The 19287-nt window shown below is 36.1% G+C and overlaps 2 protein-coding genes across 2 annotated transcripts; one reads left to right on the top strand and one right to left on the bottom strand.

Moving 5' to 3' along the window:
- Nucleotides 1-306: 306 nt before the first annotated feature.
- On the top strand, nucleotides 307-6130 carry LOC114394582 (pantoate--beta-alanine ligase). The gene is made up of 4 exons (XM_028356202.1): nucleotides 307-1056; nucleotides 4806-4919; nucleotides 5127-5258; nucleotides 5501-6130. The coding sequence occupies exons 1-4, from the start codon at nucleotides 499-501 to the stop codon at nucleotides 5627-5629; spliced, it is 933 nt and encodes a 310-aa protein (XP_028212003.1). The 5' UTR covers nucleotides 307-498; the 3' UTR covers nucleotides 5630-6130.
- Nucleotides 6131-8791: 2661 nt separating this feature from the next.
- LOC114396501 (vesicle-associated membrane protein 722) lies at nucleotides 8792-12107 on the bottom strand. The gene is made up of 5 exons (XM_028358512.1): nucleotides 11718-12107; nucleotides 10566-10707; nucleotides 10363-10483; nucleotides 10081-10143; nucleotides 8792-9284 (listed from the first exon to the last, which is right to left on the bottom strand). The coding sequence occupies exons 1-5, from the start codon at nucleotides 11905-11907 to the stop codon at nucleotides 9135-9137; spliced, it is 666 nt and encodes a 221-aa protein (XP_028214313.1). The 5' UTR covers nucleotides 11908-12107; the 3' UTR covers nucleotides 8792-9134.
- Between the last annotated feature and the right edge of the window lie 7180 nt (nucleotides 12108-19287).

Below are 19287 nucleotides of genomic sequence, written 5' to 3'. Positions count from 1 at the left end.
TTTAAAAAATGAAAAGAAAACAATTAATTCTATTTCACTTAAATAGTTAAATCAATTTAACTATATAAAAGGTAATGACTCATAAGGCAGGTTCAATCCTCAATCTTCACCTGATATGAAGATTTTATAGGTTCAATTTTTACAATTATTGTGAAGATCTTACTACTAATCTGTAAGTATTCATGTATATTTATAATAATTCTTGTATTGTGAGTTGTCAAACTTAATTCACCTAAATTTTTTAATTAAAAAAAAAGTTATAAAAGGAAAAAATTTTAATTGACATTTTTGTGCTTAAGGACAAAAGAACCACTTCCCATTCCATCTTTCTCAGCAGCCTTCCAAATCCAATACACACCAAAACGTACTTCAACCCAAAGAGTCATAATAACTTTGCCTAACACCTACCTCTTCAACCACCGCGTTCGCGCCATCACGTTCGTCCTTTCACTTATTACACTCCTCACGAAACTCCCACTGTTTCCAATATTATTCACAATGGCTCCAGCCCCAAGGGTGATCTCCGACAAGGCCTCGATGCGGAGCTGGTCGCGCTCGATGCGGGCCCAGGGCAAGCTCATTGGGCTGGTCCCCACCATGGGCTTCCTCCACGCGGGCCACCTCTCGCTCGTGGCCCAGGCTCGCCAACTCTCCGACGTCGTCGCCGTCTCCATCTACGTCAACCCGGGCCAATTCGCCCCCACGGAGGACCTCTCCACCTACCCCTCCGACTTCGACGGCGACGTAAAGAAACTCGCGTCCGTTCCCGGCGGCGTCGACGTCGTTTTCCATCCCCGTAACTTGTACGATTACGGGAAGAACGGTGGTGGTGACGTGGCAGAGGCTGGTGGAATGGTGTCGTGCGTTGAGAGTGGGTCCGGGCACGAGAGTTGGGTGAGGGTTGAGAAGCTGGAATTGGGGCTGTGTGGGAAGAGCAGGCCCGTTTTCTTCAGAGGGGTGGCGACTGTGGTGACGAAGTTGTTTAATATTGTGGAGCCAGATGTGGCTGTGTTCGGTAAGAAGGATTATCAGCAGTGGCGGCTTATTCAGAGGATGGTAACCATTTTATTTTTTCAGAGTTTTTGCTTTATTTATATGAAGGGGAATCCTAGTAAGTATATTGTTTTTTTTTTTTTTTTTATGTTATTAGTACGGAGTATCCACTCATTTTGTCGATAATTAATCTCAATCATAAACCTCATAGCCACCTTTAGTGGAATTCTTCCCTCTTAACCACATTCTTTGTATGCACAAGGCTCGAATTCTTGAACTTTAGACCTTGCTTAAGGATCAAGTCCAGTATCATTGGACCAACAACTTGTTGGCTATAAAGCATGGAGACTCTAATGAAATGAAATATGAATAACATATAAGAAAATATCTAAATTGATGGTATATTCATTTTTTAAATCAATGTTCTATTTTTTCAACTGCATAAGTTGTGTAAAGGTAACAACTTAAGTGTTCAAGCCAACAAAAATAATTTTAAATTAGACACCTAATAAGAAGTATCAGACAAGTGTTGGGGTGTGTCAGTGTTGAAAACGTGTCCAGCATGACGACACGGCAAACAAGAGAGGTGTCCTTGCTTCATAGCTTGTTGGTATATGATGGTTTAAATCATGCAAAATGAACTTTTATTCAATTTTGCTTTTTTCGTAAGTGCAATCCTAGTAATGTACTCTTTCATAAATTTTATCCAATTGCACAGTACTTGTGTTATAGGTGATCCTACCTAGTAGGATAGTGTTTAGTTCTTGTTGCAGCACAATCCTCATGTTGATAGTCCTTTATGCTCTGAAATTTATCTTGTCTAATTGAGTAATTAGATCAGTTTAATATTGTATCTGAAGATACAAACGTTTTACTAAATACCTGAAATCATGTTAGGTAGGTGTGCCTTCATTAAGTTCTAGAGAAAGAAAAAAAAAATCCTTGCTAAGGTGAGGGGGTGGTATTTTTTATTTTTTTTTACTTGATGGGATACTAGTAGCTAAACCGATGTCATATTGTTGGGTTTACTACTGAAAATCCCTCAAGTCTGTCATTGGTTATGATATGATATCAGTGACAAATAGAGATCTGTATAGCACCTAGAATTGAACATGAAAACTGAGAAGAAATAAAGAACAATTTGAGGGCTCTGCTACCTCTTTCCCAACCTTTTCACTCAGTTCTTGCTTCTCTCTTCCAATCCTCCCCCTCACCTTTATCCTAACCTTCTCTACCAATTCATCATTGACTTTCTCTCTCTTTCCATGCGTTGTCTGCATTCTGTTATCACTGGGGCTATTATTTCCACTGACTCTTAAACTTCTGATTCGCTATGGAGAATATTATTCCCACCATCTCCAACAATGCACACATGTTTTTATTCTCTGCAGTCCTTTTACTTCCTAGTTCCTAGTGTACACTTAAGTAATGGGAGGTCAAAACAATATTCTCTACCGTTGGTTTCACCTTGTCCTCAAGGTGAAAATCAGGAAATTGTCCTTGTATGGTAGCTAAGAACTCCAAGGAACTTTAATAGGTTGGTAAATCTTTCCATCAAATTAGCACCTACAGTTCTGTTATTGAATCTTATTCTCAGACTTAGAACTTAAGCTGTTTGTACCCTTAACTCCTAATTTTCTGATAGTAAGGTTGGCTGTGGTAAGCTGGTGAAAGTTTCTGCTATGAATTTTTTTAGCATTGAGACATGAAATACTGGGTGAATGCAGCTGTATCCAGGGAGCTTCAGGCAATAGGCAATCCACCCAATGTTCTAAAAAATCTCAGGCTTTACTTCCCATTCATCTTCTTGCCAAAATATCTGGATCTGTAAGGTTGGATGATAGGGCTGTAGACTCAGAACAAGATCACATGCTGGATTTGGCCCCAAAAAGGCCAAAGATTGGTAGGTTTATGTGAGAAAGCAAAAAGTGGGGCCCAAAGTTCAATGGTTATGTGAAATTGGAGAGTTACTTGTGCATTCTGGAATAGGAAGGGAATATATAGGGGGTAAGTGATAAGAGAATAGTTGTTATGATTATTACTTTTTGGATGTGATCTTGAACCGAGATTTTCCTTCTCTAAGGAGCATACTGCTCTGGACCTTTTCTTCTGGCTTGTAACAGCTCCCTGAATTGATTTTAGTGGTTGATACTATCAGAGCTTTCTAGTTATTCAGCCGTGGTTCCTAACATCGAATCTTTAGATGGACAAATTCCTCAGGTCCCAGGCTGATAACTCGTAGAATTTGGTTTCATGCCTAACTCAATCCCACAAAACTGGCTTGTAAGGTGAGGACTACCCAAATTTTATAAGCTCTATTTAAGCCATATCTCTAGTCGATTTGGGACTAAACCATCACAAGCTGCAATTAAGGCAGCCCCTAAATAGGTCATAATTAAGGTGTCCAAGGGGTGACCGCAATTAAGGCACCTTTCCAACAATAACTAACATCCCTTTTGTTTTTTTCTGCACAAAGCTTCATTTTATTTTGAGGCTCACCGAATTGTCGTTCAGCTTATCTAACACCAAATTCCTTTTTGTCTGATTCACTACAGCCACTTATGCAACTCTCCTGAACGCCTAAATGGTTTTGGGGTTTCCCTTTCACATAAAGCTTTGGAGGGGTACATCATATTGGAACTGTGGTAATTAGCATTGTACCAACACTCAGCCTGACTCATCAACCATGGACATTGCTTTGGCTTGAACCCTGTGAAACATTGCAGGTATGTTCCCAAACATATATAGACAACTTTTGTTTTACCATTTAATTGGGGATGGTAGGCTGATCTTAGGCTTCAAAGTAGCTATGGACTATTTGGAAAGCTTAGTCCAAAGTTAGCTGATAAAAACTCAATCATTGTCAAGTCAGATACTATGGATGCCAAGAATCCATGCAGCCTAGCTATCTTGTTGATAAATATTCAGCAACCCCTTTAGCAGTAAAGGGGTGACTAGGAGTGGGAAAGGGGCATTTTTGGTAAACTACCAGTATAGTATCTACCCTCTGAATTAGGTAAACTCCCGAAAAATTAATCAAAATATCAGTACAAACTTGTAGAGTTATATGGCAGGTAGGGGCTGCAATAGACCCTATGGAGACAAGGCTCAATACTTGTTCCTTTAACATGCATTACAACTGCCACATACTTCTTATCTGCCTGAGCCTCCAGTCATCTTGCAATGTTTGCTTGGTACTAGTGAACGAGCTAGTTGTAGCCAGCCTTTGGGGCTGCATAGCGTGGTGGGATGTTAGGATCCAATTGCAAGGTATAGGGTTAAAGTGTGGGGTTTATAAATTATAAGGCCTAGGGATCTCCAACTATGATGGCTAGCTTTTGTAGTGTGGTTCTCCCAAGATTCTAACACCTCCTTCCCAACCTTACACAATTCCCACTTCTCTCTTCCAACCCCCCCACCCCCCTCTTTCTCCCCGACCTTTACAAATTTATCTTTGACCTTCCCTCTCTTCAGGCCACACAGGCATTTGGCATTCCATTATCATGGGAAATTATTTCCATTAGCTCCTATTCTGGGATCACAGGGAATCTTATTCCCACTGGTTCTGGCGTTCTTCGATCATAGAATGTAGTATTTAGGTATCGATACTCCTTATTTTTCTTCTTAGTTTACACTAGGGTAATGAGATATAACATTACTGTTAATTTCATACCTAGATCTCTAGGCACAATGTCTCTAATGAAAAATCAATGAAGTTATCATTGTCTACTAGTACCAGATCTGTTTGATGCTATGCTTATTACTGTTGTTAGATGTTGGTCCATGTAGACTGACTGATTGATTCTTTGTAGGTTCGAGATCTTGATTTTTCCATAAAAGTGATAGGTGCTGAAATAACACGTGATAATGATGGCCTGGCAATGAGTTCACGTAATGTGCACCTTTCACCTGAAGAGAGGGAAAAGGTATTTTATTCAAATATTGTTTAATTAATTAAAAGCCAGCAATGATATTTAATTTTGAAGCATTTGTGAATGATAATGTAAAATTTATGTTACAAAGTTTTTCTTATGTTATCCTCTCCACTTTCAGCTGTACTAAGCCTTCATAAATTGTTATATTACTTTGCCTTCTACAGCTAGGTAACACTAATATCTTTCAATCGTTTTCAGGCACTATCAATAAATAAATCATTGTTAAGAGCTAAATCAGCAGCAGGAGATGGTCAGGTGCATTGTGAGAAGTTGACAAATTTGGTCATCCAAAGTGTTACTGATGCTGGTGGAAGGATCGATTATGCTGAGGTGAGATGTTAAATATCTTTCTTTTCTGTGTTTGATATGGAGTTTCTTATGAAATCCTCACATTCCTTTGTAAACACACATCTAATGAATTAATGCCAGTGTTACTTCGGCAGTGATGTGTGCCTTAACAAAATATATTTGGACCTAATAGATCCTTCAGTGAAGCCAAAGCAATACAGAACTAGATGTTATGAATAATAAAAAGGTATTGTTTGATGCAAACAAGATACTTTTTCCTGCAGATTGTTGATCAAAATAATTTGGAGAAAGTGGAACAGATCAAGAGTCCTGTCGTCTTCTGTGTTGCTGCATGGTTTGGCAAAGTCAGGCTTATAGACAACATGGAAATCAACTTGTCAATGAATGTTTGATCTAACCTTCTGTCATCTCAAACATGGGCCACATGCTTAATTAATAGTTCGAGCCACGTGCTTAACAATTCTAACAGTTCATGGTTATAATTTTTTTTTCTGCCAGCCATACATGATTACTTGTAGATGCATTTTACCGCATCATAAAATTCTATGAGAGCTGCTACCAGTGGCATTGCTATTTGCTAGGAATAAGTGAACCGGTTTGTTTCCTTTTTAATCAAGAATTCATGGATGCATTATTTATACAAGAGTTCAACTATTTGCTGAATAACACCTCCATGAATGTGCAAGGGGAGGACTGAAGTTTACTGATTGCAAAACATGGGATTGAAGGTTCTACTATTTTAGGCTTGTAATTTATATTAACTTGTTAACTGCCAGCACAAATTGAAGCTAGGTAGGAATACTATTGGAATGCACAATCTGATTACTATCTTTATGGATCAACTTTGTAAACTTTTGAAAGAGTATAATAAGCTCGAGGGTCTTTCTGGTTGATTTTTTTTTTTTTTTCCAGTTCTATTTCAGGCCAATAAATATTGTTAGGAAGCACTTAAATCTGTGCTTTTTTGTACAAGTGTATAATTGTCCCAAGAGTGGGGTACATGGGAAGAAAATCATGAATAAAATGGATCAGGGTATAATCCCCACTATGCTGGTCAATGTATAGAGTAGCTTTTCCATGGCTTGACGAGTGTATAACTGAAAAGATGAGGTGCAATGCTGCATATACCCACTTTGGTTGACCACCACTAACCTTTTCTCACATCTGTTAAGTTGTCATTGTCTATGACCATGATATTTTTTAACTACTTAGGCTACATTTGTCAAAAGAAGATGCATTTGGATACGTAGAAAAGAGTCACTAGAAGAATGTGAGGCAGCTCAAAGAAAGTGGTGCAGCCACTAACAACCTTGCTAGCATCATTATTGAAGTTGCCTGCCAAAGTGTGCAGATTCTTCCCAAAAGACATTGGTTGGTTATTCGGGATAGGTAATATCAATTCTAAGATAGTTCATGGTCATTTAAAGAGGAATTGAAGCTTCAGTCAAGTTGAATGTTTTGAAGGGTCAATCTCCATACACATTGTGGGATATCTCAATAATCATTAGTCATGGAATAACGCCAAATGACCCCTCATTTGACGTGGATTTGGAAAATAACAAGTCCATCATTAGGTCACGTTTCGTATTTTACATTAAGAATGATGGAATAACCTAATATAAAATTACAGAAGTTTAATTTATGAATTTATACTAATAATAAGAATTTTTATAGTTATTTATTATACATTATTATGTATCATAAGGTTATTTTTTTAATAATTATTTGAAAAGTATATCTAAGATAAATTTTAATTAGTTGACAATTTAAAAACATTTATATTTACAATTATATATTTTCAGTGTAAAATATTTAAATTTATAGACATGCACTATGGATGTAATTTTTTTATATTATCAATCAATCAAAATTTATTTTTTATAACTTTTAAGATAATTATTATTAAAATCAACTAACTATGCATGGATGTAATTGTATAAAACTTTGATAGTGTGTATATTATTTGTCCAAAAACATTTTACATGCATTTAATAAAATTCAACGATTTTACTACATTTTTATTGAATAAGATAAATTTACAATTAAGATTTGACCACTTTACAATAATGTGATGATAAGGTAAATTTTGTTGAATATCCACAAAAATATTTTATACCGACATTGTGTTATTTTCTTAAATATTATATCACATGAACTTATTCATCGAACTTTGTTTATATATTAAATAAAAGGTTTAATTTAAGTTCAGTTTAAAAATATTATATTATCATTTACCATACATAAAAAGCTACACTCTACATATTCTTAATTAAAATTTTAAGCCAATCACTATCTTCATTGGACATCAAGAAATGAGGATAGACTTTATTATGGAAATTTTCACGACCATCTTAATTTTTTTTACATAAATAACTTAATTAGTTTTTGAGCTGTACATTTCTAATAATTTAGTCTCTATATTTATGGAATGATCAATTAGTCCAACCGATAAACATATTAACAATTTAATCTTTAAAGTATAACACGACATAGTATTTTTGGAATTATATTATTTACTGACAAATTAGTCTACCAAATAACATACCTTATAATAAACATTGGACTATTTTATCACAATATTTATATATTTATGTACTAAATTGATAATTTTAAAAATATAGGAAGTAAATTATGAACAGAGAATGCATAATTTAAGCATTTAATAGGCTATTTATTCCCTTTATTTATTATTCTTTCCCCCTCTTGCTCCAATTCTCGTTCATCTTTTGACGTTGGCATCAGTTTCCCACCATGCTCTAGCTTTCGGCGTCTGATGATCTCCCAAGAGGTCATGTCGATTCCCAAGCTTCATTCAACTTGCGTTTGCTATTCCAAGAATCGCAACTCGATGACAATAACATCATTGTCAAAACTTTGCCAGTCAAGATAAAATTAACAAGAATGTTCATGGCAACCAATCACTATACATCCAACACTTTCCCGCTATCGTATTCTTATTCGTATACATCCATTTTATGAACCACTTTCCATTGTTCCATCAAATTCGTGTTTTCCAACTTACTTTTCGTTCAAATCAATCTTTTTTTCCTTAGACTTTTCAAGTCTATTATTATTTATTAAATCTAACCCCCTTACGCCTGCCTACCAATTCAAATCATTTTTTTTTTATTACTTTGACTTTTAATTTAAACTTTAAAGTCTGATGTTATTAAATCAAATCCCCTTACGCCTGTCTACCAGTTAGAGAGAATTGAACAAACTCTGAAAAGCCAAACCAATTTGCGTGTATGGATTTCATGGCCTTTTAAGCATGTACTTTGGCTAATACAGCGAGCATATTATGAACACACGTTTCACTGTGTTAAGGTATAACTCATTTGCAATGCAAATAGGCGTTCACAATTCCAAAGCATGAAAACTAAGAACTAGGATTTTGTATCATTCATGTTAATTTGAGCAAACACAATTAATTTGAGCAGACCAAATGAATGAATTAATAATTATAGAGTTAAAACATAAACCACTAGCGTTTAGAAGCAAGGCCTCAGCGAAGATGGATAAATGTTCAAATGCAAGGATTATCGCAAGTCATATAAAAAAATATGGTAATAAAAAGCTCAACTACGTAATGGTTGATTTCTTAATATGTAAGCATAATTAAAAAACATAATCCTCACACCAAATGCTGAAACTCCCACCTAAACTATAGAGAATGACAGATTAGCATTATGCTATGGAGACAAGATGATAAAGGGTAAATAATTCACACTATACAAGCAATGCCATATAATATTCATCATCGGAGAAGTCGGAAGAATGTAAATCCCAAAAAGTCAAAAGCACTATGTTGACAGTAGAGGCAATGGCAATCTGCTAGCAACAATCTTATCAAGTGAGGAGACAAATACCACAGTTGAAGCCAGGATGTGGGAAGACTCATTTACCACAGTTGAAGCCACCACAAACGGAAAGAACAATAATGAGAATCAAGGCAATTATGATACCCAGAACAATTAGCTTTATCTTCATGTTTTGGAACCACATCTTTCTCCTAATCTTGGTTCCCTGCTGCCTGAAATCTTGAGCCTGCACAATCAATCTAATTGATGAGGCACAGAAAAGATAAGCAATGATGTTTAAAAGACATAAAAATGGTACAAGAAACTAATAAGATTCAATTGCTCTAACAAGATGGTCACTGCAAGCATTATATTAATCAAATTCAATGGTTGAAGGGAAAAAAAACAAGAATACCACACAACTTAAGTACACAAGTTACATCTCACAATACTCACCAATACTTCAATAGTGTAATAGAAGGCTTGCCTAACTGATGACATCTATTTAAAAACATACACACATCCAAGGGCACTTTAGTAAATTGGTTTTATCATAGTGACCAAATTCTCTGAACAATCTCACATAACATGTACAAAAATCACCTTTAAAAAATCTAATAATGCAAAAAGGTGACAAACCCCACATAACATACAGAGTATTAGATATATTGTTCACTTGTATGTTATAAGAACCTTGTCTTCTAATCACTAATATTTGGGTTGCTTGTTGCATCTGTCCAAGACCATATCTACTAGACCATTTTTTTTACGCAACTAGACTATTATTTTTAAAGTTTCCTTAACTTGGTAAATATAGACAGAAAATTAGCATCCATGTTTCAGTTTGTAGATGCCTGTGTCTAATGTATAAGTACTTCTATACAATTGATAACTAAATACACCAATAAGAAAAAGAGGGTTAAAGAGCGACTCATGCACAGTGATCGGTGCACAAGGCTCCCACTTCCATTTCTAATAATCTATACTTTGCATTTACAGAATCATTAAAAGATCTTAACATGCAATAGTGGCAAACAATGGACCTGAGAGCGAAGGTTCTCTGTTTTATCCACCAAAAGCTCAATTTTCTCCCCACGGTCAAGAACCTGCCAAATAGGATATAAATGTCACAGCAACATATCAGTCAAAAACTTACCAGATTATGCAAGTTTAAATTCAAACCTCTCCATATATGCCTACCCAAAAAATAAACACTAATGGGAAATTTTAGCCTCAGAAAACACTTTCAACCCACCCACAGCAAAAAGGATAAATATCTGCGTAGTGTCCTGGCAAGAGGGGAGACAAGATGATAATTGCTTTACCTTCTCAATATTTTCCATCATAACTCCTTTGACTTCTGAAACCTGAGCTTTCACTTTAGCAAGCTTGCTAATTTCCTCTGGGTGATCAACACAGTACTGCATCTCCTCCTTCAACTTAGGTCTATGGAACAAAACAAATATTTCACAATAATTGATGTCATTATAGCAAATTAGCAATAGAAATTTGCAGCACATATACGTACCCAAACTCTCTGTTGAGGCTATGAGCAGCTGCTGTTGCAGCTTTTCCTCCAGCATACTTCTTGGTAAAATCCTCCTTGATTCGTTCGAGGAAAGCAATTGGAATCTGCCGTCCAGCAGACTCAACAGCAACCACACAGTAAGCTACAATATTCAGCAGGCACTTAGTTAGTTCTAAATAACAGTAATTATTACTTCAGTCAATAAAACAAAACAAAGCATCACCAACAGAAAGCACCAAATTCCGAAAACACAGTCATGCTACTAGCAATAAAGCCACAATTAGTCATTTATAATTCCATATAGTCCATCTCCAGAACAACCAAATGATTTATATTCAAAACCCTTGCAACATTATTGAATTATCCTCAATCATCCTCAAGGTTTTAAAAAAAAACAGTCTACAACCACAATTTCGGCTTAAAAATCAAGGTTTTAGGACTCTCCACAACTGCAATTGTGGCCGCATTTGTCCAAAATTTCCCACAATATAAAGGATCACAATGATACTGCGACCACAACCACAACCACAATTTAAACCTTGATCATCCTCTTCAACAGCTATTAAATAAAGAAAAATTTCCCTCAATACCCCGTTCTATCCACGAATAACGTTACAAAATTCCAAACGTTGCCGTGTCATAAGCTAGTAAGTAACAGAACAACTGAATCAGAAACAACAATAGAAACTAAATATGCGTAAAACCACAACAACGTAAACGATCCAATTCTCAGTTACACAAATTTACTTTCACCGCTTCCTTTTCCATCTTCCTTTTTCTCTTTTTTCACATTCTAACAACGAAACCAATTGAAGATTCCACCAACAAAAATCGATCGCGAGAGTTGACCTAATCAAATCAACCAACGCACGCCGAACACCGAACGCTATATCTTATTTTTTTCATTTCCGTACTATTTCCTGCACGCAGATCAAGTCGTAGCGAACACCGCACATCCAGAGTTGATGAAGATCGGACGAATCGTATTTTAAATACGCATCCAAAATCCGTCCGATCTTCATCCAACGGTGCAGGTTCACCACTGCGTGAACGCGAAAACGCACCGAATCCAGTTCCAACAATAGACACAGCAAAATCAAAATAACGGATGCAGATCAGCGAAACGAGAGAACAGAGAGAGAGAATAGTTACTGAATCCGTTATCAACGAGGTAGTTGAAGGTGTGGCCATCGCAGTTGTAAGTGAACTTGTTGTTGGAGGAAGGGAGTTTCTGGAGGCACTGCGCCGCCACGCTGGTGAAGTTTCCGGTGAACTCGGTGTACTCCGCTAGGATCACGGTGCCGCGAGCGACGAAGCTGTAGATCAACGATTGCTGTCCCATCGCCGCCGGAACTACAACCGCCGCAGAACTAACAACACCGCGAGATTCAGAAAAGAAGGCGACGCTGTCTCCGGTTGAGGAGAGAGAAAGAAACGACCGTACGGTTCTAGAGAGAGAAAGGGCGGAAGAAGAAGAACGAGGAGGCTTCGTTATTCCGCTGTACTAAGCGAGCGTTGAAGAGAGAGAAGAAGAAGAAAAAAGGGTATTTTATTTTGTTGTCTTGAAGAAAGCGTGAAATGGAAGTAAAGAGGGTGTAGTTTGTTGAACTGCCCTCGGGTTTATTTTTAATTACATAAATGCCACGCCGTGCCGTCGCGTTTCGTGCTTATCAAATTTTGCTGTGGCATTTTCAAATCAACAAGGAGGGTTTTGGAAGAAAAGTTGTCATTCTAGAACCCATTTAGATTTAGATTTACATGTGGATTTTGTAGGGTATCGCGGGTTTTAGATTATTTTAGTTTTATAAAATTAATTAATTTAAAAAAATATTTTTCAATAAGGTGATTTGTGGTTAAATTTTTTTATCTTAAAATAAATCTCAAATACAATTTAATAATTTTATAAGCTAAATTATAATTTCATGCTTCTTCTAATATTATAAAGCCATCTTGGTCTTTTTGAATTTTTTTTCATAATTTTTTACAAACTTTTTTCTCACAATTTTGGTCTCCTTATCTTAAGACATATGTAATTTTGATCTAATATTCAATTTTGTATATATATTTTTATTTTTAATTTTAATTAATTAAATTATTTTTTAATTATACTTTGAACAAATATATTAGGTTTAGGCTTCAATTATACCAAAATGAAAGAAAAAATATATGTAAAATTGATGATTTTTTAAAATATGAGACCAAAATTACGAGAAAAAATAGAACCACCAAAATCACAGATCAAGAAGAGGAAACAAAATTACTATTTTGACTATAAAATTATTAACCAGCTCTTGGATTGCATTTTATATTAAATGTGTTTTTTTTATGGGTTTTTAAGTGTGCTTTTAATTACCAACAAAGGTTGTTTCAGTTGGTATATCTCACAATAACGTGAGTTTGATTTTCGTTATCAATGTAAGAACTTTGTTGATAAGTAACTTTAAGTATTTCTATAAGGGTTCATTGAATCTTAATGTATGCCCAGATGAGCTCTCGAGACCCAACTCATCTAAAATTTTTGTTAAAAAAAATATTTTTGATTAAACATGTTTTTAAAATAAGCATAACATTTCCATAAAAAAATAAGCATAATTTTACTTTTTATTTTTGCAAATCATAATTTAACCTTAAAATAATTGAATAATATCATTCAATGTCATACTAAATAAGCGTGTAATTTGGAACACTTAAAAGAAAAACCAATCGACAAGGAACTTGAAGGTTTCACCTTCTCGACCTCGGCACACACCACCCCCTTCTGTTGACCCATCATAATTTAACCTTAAAATAATTGAATAACATCATTTAATGTCATACTAAATAAGTGTGTAATTTGGAACACTTAAACAAAAAACCAACTGACATGGAACCTAAAAGGTTTCACCTTCTCAATCCTGTGGAAGCAATGCCTTCCAAAATTATTTTGATGATGCCAAAGAATCAAGAGTTAAGCCAATTCCAAAGATTCAAGAATCAAGTTTCAAGAATCAAGATTCAAGATTCAAGAATCAAGTTTCAAGAATCAAGAATAATCAAGATCAAGATTCAAGAATCAAGAAAAGACTCAATCAAGATAAGTACTAAAAAAGTTTTTCAAAATATTGAGTAGCACAAGAAGTTTTCACAAAATCATTACCAAAGAGTTTTACTCTCTGGTAATCGATTACCATAAGGTAGTAATCGATTACCAATAGCCAACATTGTTTTCAAAACTGATTTACAAAGTTGTAATCGATTACCATAATCATGTAATCGATTACCAATGTTTTAAAACGTTAGATTTCAAATTTCAAGAGTCACAACTAGTGATAAAACATTTTTAAATCATTTTAAACTTGTGTAATCGATTACACAATACTTGTAATCGATTATCAGAGTTTCTAAACGTTTTGATTTTCAAAATTTAAATATGAAGAGTCACATCTATTGATGTGTAATGGATTACACCTTGATGGTAATCGATTACCAGTAACTGATTTCGAAAAATAAATTTTCAAAAGTCACAATTCTTAAAGTGACTTGTTTCTGAAGATTTTTTCAAAAGTCACAATTTTTTAAGTGACTAGTTTTCAAAAGAGTCACAATTTTTAAAGGGTGACTAGTTTTAAAGAAATCACCAAGAGTCACAAACTTTAGCTTGAGTCATCAAGTGATTATAAATATGTGACCATGACATGAATTTCAAAACATCTTTCAACACTTTCTACAGAACTTTCTAACTCATTTCTCAACATCTTTTCAACAAGTTTTTTTTTTTATATAGAAATTGTTGATTCATTTCTCTTCATCTTTCTAAAAGTTTTTGTTCAACACTTTCTCTTCCAAGAAAAGTTCATTGTTCAAAAACTTGTTCTATTCATCTTTTTCTTTCACTTCTCCCTTTGCCGAAAGAATAGAAGGACTAACCTCCTGAATTCTTTTGTGTCTCCCTTCTCTCTTTCCAAGAGAATTCAAAGGACTAATCGCCTGAGAATTCTTTTGATTCTTCCCTTCCCCTCAAACAAAAGATCTCAAAGAACTAACCGCCTGAGATATCTTTGTTCCAACACATTGGAGGGTACATCCTTTGTGGTACAAGTAGAGGATACATCTTTTGTGGATCAGTTCAAGTGGAGGGTACATCCACTTGGTTATTCAAAGAGAACAAGGGAGGGTACATCCCTTGTGGATCTTTGGCTTGTATAGGATTTTACAAGGTTGAAAGAAATCTCAAGAACCGGTTGGTTGCTTGGGGACTGGACGTAGGCACGGATTGTGGCCGAACCAGTATAAATCTTGTGTTTGTCTTCTTCTTCCCTACACTCTTTAATTTCCGTTGTGTACTTTTAATTATCGCTTTTACTTTTGGTTAAGTTTTTGTTCTGTTCTTTACTTTCTTAACTTTGTAGTAAAAGCCTAATTGAATCTAGTAATATTAAGAAGGATAATTTTTTAATTAGTCAAGACATATTAATAATTAATTCAACCCCCCTTCTTAATTATTCCGAGGCCACTTGATCCAACAAACCCCAATGCACACCACCACCCTTCCTGTTGACCCACTGAACACCGCCAAAGCTAAAGGCATCTCCTTTATAGATAAGGTAATGGGTAGACACCCTATAGCCCCAAGAGAAACGAAAGACCCGTTTGCCTGCAACTTGATGAGAGTGGAATTTGAAGTGGAAAACCCCTTGCTCCCTAAAATTTCAATTGATGATAATTATTTTTGTTCTATGTGAGCCCTAGGTTGAAGCCCTTATTATCAAGCTCTTAGGTAAGAACATTGGTTACCCTTGCTTACTAAGCTGAAAACCCTCTGGAAATTGAAACAAGGGTTTGATCTTAGAGATGTTGGACATGGCTATTTCATGGTAAAATTTGGCTCTCTGGAAGACAAATGGACAATCATGAGTGGATGATGTATGATCACTACTTGATCATGAAAACTTGGACTCCTGAGTTCATGGTGGAATCAGACACGATTGACAGTACTCTTGCTTAGATTTGTTCCCCCAGTCTAAATATGGTATACTATGATAAGAACTTTCTGTTAAGGTTGACATAAGTTATGTGAAAACCTATTAAAGTAGACCCCAATACTTTTCAAGCTGATCGTGGAGAATTTGTTCGTGTATGTGTTGAGTTGGACTTGAGCAAGCCAGTTGTTGGAAAGGTCAATGATCATTGGTACCATATAAAGTATAAGAGTCTTCACCTCGTATGTACCCTGTGTGGACATTATGGTCATAGGTGCAGGGATTATCCCTCGAAAAAGGAGGAAGAGGTAGAAAATACAATCCCTGGCAAGATTGATTCAAAGGTAAGCTCTAATGTTACAAAGGAGGGGACCAAAATGACTAATTTTAACCAGCAAAGGGATGGCCTAAAGGACGATCTCCACCTTATGGAGATTGGTTGGTGGTCTAGCACAAAAAGAAACAAACAAAGAAGCCTAATGTTTTGTAGGGGTAAGAAAACAACTCAAAGTAATATATCAAAGGGAGGTATGTCTCACCAAACCCCTTTAAAAGGTTCCCCTACTCCATTTTATAATAAAGGTGGTCCAAGCTTTAATAATTATGCCCAAAATCTTGAAAGGAAGAGAGAAAGAAAGAAAACTCACAAGATTGTGGGTCCTATAAATAATACGAAAGTTGACAAACCATTGGGAGGAAAAACTTAACTCAATCTATTGGTCAGAAGGATAAAGCTCCTCTATCCAACAAAGTTATGGATACTTTTCCTTATAAGAACGTGACACCTTCTCACAAGGGTCAATTGAATATTCAAAATTTACCTTCCTCGACTAATGCCAAAGATATGGGACCCCCTCTCCAATCTATGTCCAATGACTTTGCAACTTATGCTTCCTCCAAAATGATGGAAATCTCATCGGACCATGAATATCTAATTTGTCTGATGGAAATCTCATCTGACCATAAAAGCAACTTATGCTTTCTCTCTTTTTTTCTCTCTCTAATTTGTCTTATGGATTTTAAAAAAATTTCTATGTTGTCGTGGAATATCTATAAGACTGAATAAAGATGTTCATAGAATTACCAATAATATGGTGTGCAGATATAAGCCATAGATTATATCTCTTTATGAAACTAATTGCAGTTTTGGAAAAGCTAGTGATTTTTGGTGTAAGCTTGGGTATGATTGTTTCTTTCTTGAAGAAGTTGAAGGCCACATGGGGGGCATATGGGTTTTAGCCAAGAAGCAAAGGAATTTAACTCTCTCTCTAGTGGAATCCAATAATCGGGCTATTACTTTTCAGATCTCTTTGGGTGGCTTTAATTGGCTTTGCTCGACTGTCTATGCTAGACCCAACCTAGCTGCTAGCTATAAACTTTGGGAGTACCTTATGAGGTTCAAAGCTTCTATTTCTATCCCTTGGCTTATGATAGGAGACTTCAATGAAGTTGCTTTTATTTTAGAAATCAGAGGTGTCTATTTTAACAAACAAAGAGCTCATACTTTTTTTAATTTCACTCAAACTTGTGCTATTCATGATATTGAAGCCGAGGGTAATAAATACACCTAGTATAGAAAAGGAAAATGAAGCCATCAACATGGCTAAAAAGCTTGATAGAGTGATGGCATATCAACCTTGGGGAAACATGTTTCCAAGAATGTACGCTATAAACCTCACCCGTGCATACTCAAACCATTGTCTAATCCTTCTTCATCTCACTGAGCATTCCTGATGGAAGCTTGCTTGTGGGGCTTCTATAGAGGCTGGATCTTTGAGCTTCAATGGGGTCCTTTAATGGTGATTTTCCACCATGGAGATGCAGCGGAAGACAAAAGAAAAGAGGTGAGAGGAGGCGCCATCCATTAAGGAATAAGCCATGGAAGAAAGAGCTTCACCACCAAGATGAGCCTTGGATAAGAAGCTTGGAGAGGATGCTTCAATGGAGGAAAAGAAAGAGGGAGAGAAAGAGAGAGGGGGGAGCACGAAATTGAAGGAAGAAAAAGGGAGAGAAGTTGAACTTTGAAGTGTATCTCATAAGACTTTCATTCATCAAAGTTACAACAAGTGTTACACATGCTTCTATTTATAGACTAGGTAGCTTCCTTGAGAAGCTTTCTTAAGAAAACTTCCTTGAGAAGCTTCTTTGAGAAAACTTCCTTGAGAAGCTAGAGCTTAGCTACACACACTCCTCTCATAACTAAGCTCACCTCCTTGAGAAGCTTCCTTAAGAAGATTCCTAAAGAAGCTAGAGCTTAGCTATACACACCTTTCTAATAGCTAAGCTCACCTCCTTGAGATGAGAAGCTAGAGCTTAACTACACACCCCTATAATAGCTAAGCTCACCCCCATGACAAAAATACATGAAAATACAAAAAATTCCCTAATACAAAGACTACTCAAAATGCCTCGAAATACAAGGCTAAAGACCTATACAACTAGAATGGCAAAAAATACAAGGTCCAAACGAAGGAAAAACCTATTCTAATATTTACAAAGATAAGCGGGCTCATACTTAGCCCATGGGCTCGAAATCTACCCTAAGGCTCATGAGAACCCTAGGGCCTTCCCTTGGATCTTTGACCCAATCTACTTGGAGTCTTCTATCCAATGCCCTTGCGGGGTAGGATTGCATCATTCCCTCCACCTTGGAAAGGATTTGACCTCAAATCTTGAGGTTCTTCATACTCTGGGCTCTTTCCCTCAACACCTGTAAAAAGAACAAAAACATATGTATTAGTGGTGTTTGGTATGTTGAAGTAAGGTAAGGTCTGAAAACCCATTTCCTGGGCATCTTCCCATGAAGGAACATGGTTCCTCACCAACTGAATGAGTGGTGCTACAAGTATAGAAAAATATGGGACAAACCTTTTGTAAAAGTTTGTTAAGTCATGGAAGCCCCAAATTTTTCTTATACTTGGTGGAGTGGGCCACTCAAGAATGACCTTTATTCTCTTAGGGTTCATGGGAACCCCTTGATCACTATATGAAAAATTAAGAAAAGTAATGCAATAAAACATACCTTTTTCTGTATTTTCATGTTGATTATTCCTACCAAAAAGTATGACAAACCTAAGGTTTCCCATATGAGTACCTAAGTTTGTATTAAAACCAAAAATAAGAACAAACCTACCTAATGAGTCCCTATGTACACACACCATGAAGATGTTAGGTGTACGAGTGATTTTACAAAAGAGGGTTACACCACTCAAAATATTCATCATACCACCTATTTTAGGGACTTGGTGCCTAATAATACCTATTTTGGGCACCAACAAAGCACAAGGATTTAAGCTCTTGCGAACCAAACCCTCATCCAACAACTTCTTTACTTGAGGAATAAACTCAAGCCCAAGAGGTGTGGCAATGCTAGCAAGTGTCATTTTACAAAAGAGAAAAAGTGGAGGTTGTCTAAGAGGGAGAGTTTCTTTCATGTTTGTCTTTGTTGTAAAATGAGTTTCCTTCTTAGCTAAATTCTTGGAGGAGACACTTACCTCCTTACACTTCTCTTTAACCACTAATGGTTGTCCTTCTTCTTGGGGGTAAATTTCTTCACTAGATTCTTTCCCTTTTGCTTCTTCACTTTCACTAGAGGAAGGTGAAGTAGTAGCCTCATCTTGGCTACTATAAATGTCTTGGCCCCTCGTAATCATGGTTTTAGTGGTGGGGCATTGAGAAGTAATGTGTCCTTTTCCAAGACATTTAAAGCACTTTATAGAGCTAGTTTTCTCTTGCATACTAGCCTTAGGGGCTTGCTTTTCTAT

This window comes from Glycine soja, chromosome 18, assembly GCF_004193775.1.
Source record: "Glycine soja cultivar W05 chromosome 18, ASM419377v2, whole genome shotgun sequence".
In the NCBI taxonomy this organism is placed as follows: Eukaryota; Viridiplantae; Streptophyta; class Magnoliopsida; order Fabales; family Fabaceae; genus Glycine; species Glycine soja.
The sequence above is the reverse complement of the archived record's forward strand: the minus strand, read 5'-3'. Positions and strand labels throughout refer to the sequence as shown.

Bases quoted from the DNA above. Each gene is read 5' to 3' on its own strand.
- LOC114394582 (XM_028356202.1), top strand. From the start codon at position 499: ATGGCTCCAGCCCCAAGGGTGATCTCCGACAAGGCCTCGATGCGGAGC. The intron at 1,057-4,805 runs GTAACCATTTTA...GATTCTTTGTAG, and splicing joins GGCGGCTTATTCAGAGGATG to GTTCGAGATCTTGATTTTTC. The intron at 4,920-5,126 runs GTATTTTATTCA...AATCGTTTTCAG, and splicing joins CACCTGAAGAGAGGGAAAAG to GCACTATCAATAAATAAATC.
- LOC114396501 (XM_028358512.1), bottom strand. From the start codon at position 11,907: ATGGGACAGCAATCGTTGATCTACAGCTTCGTCGCTCGCGGCACCGTG. The intron at 10,708-11,717 runs GTAACTATTCTC...TGAATATTGTAG, and splicing joins CCTCGTTGATAACGGATTCA to CTTACTGTGTGGTTGCTGTT. The intron at 9,285-10,080 runs GTCCATTGTTTG...TTGATTGTGCAG, and splicing joins CAGAGAACCTTCGCTCTCAG to GCTCAAGATTTCAGGCAGCA.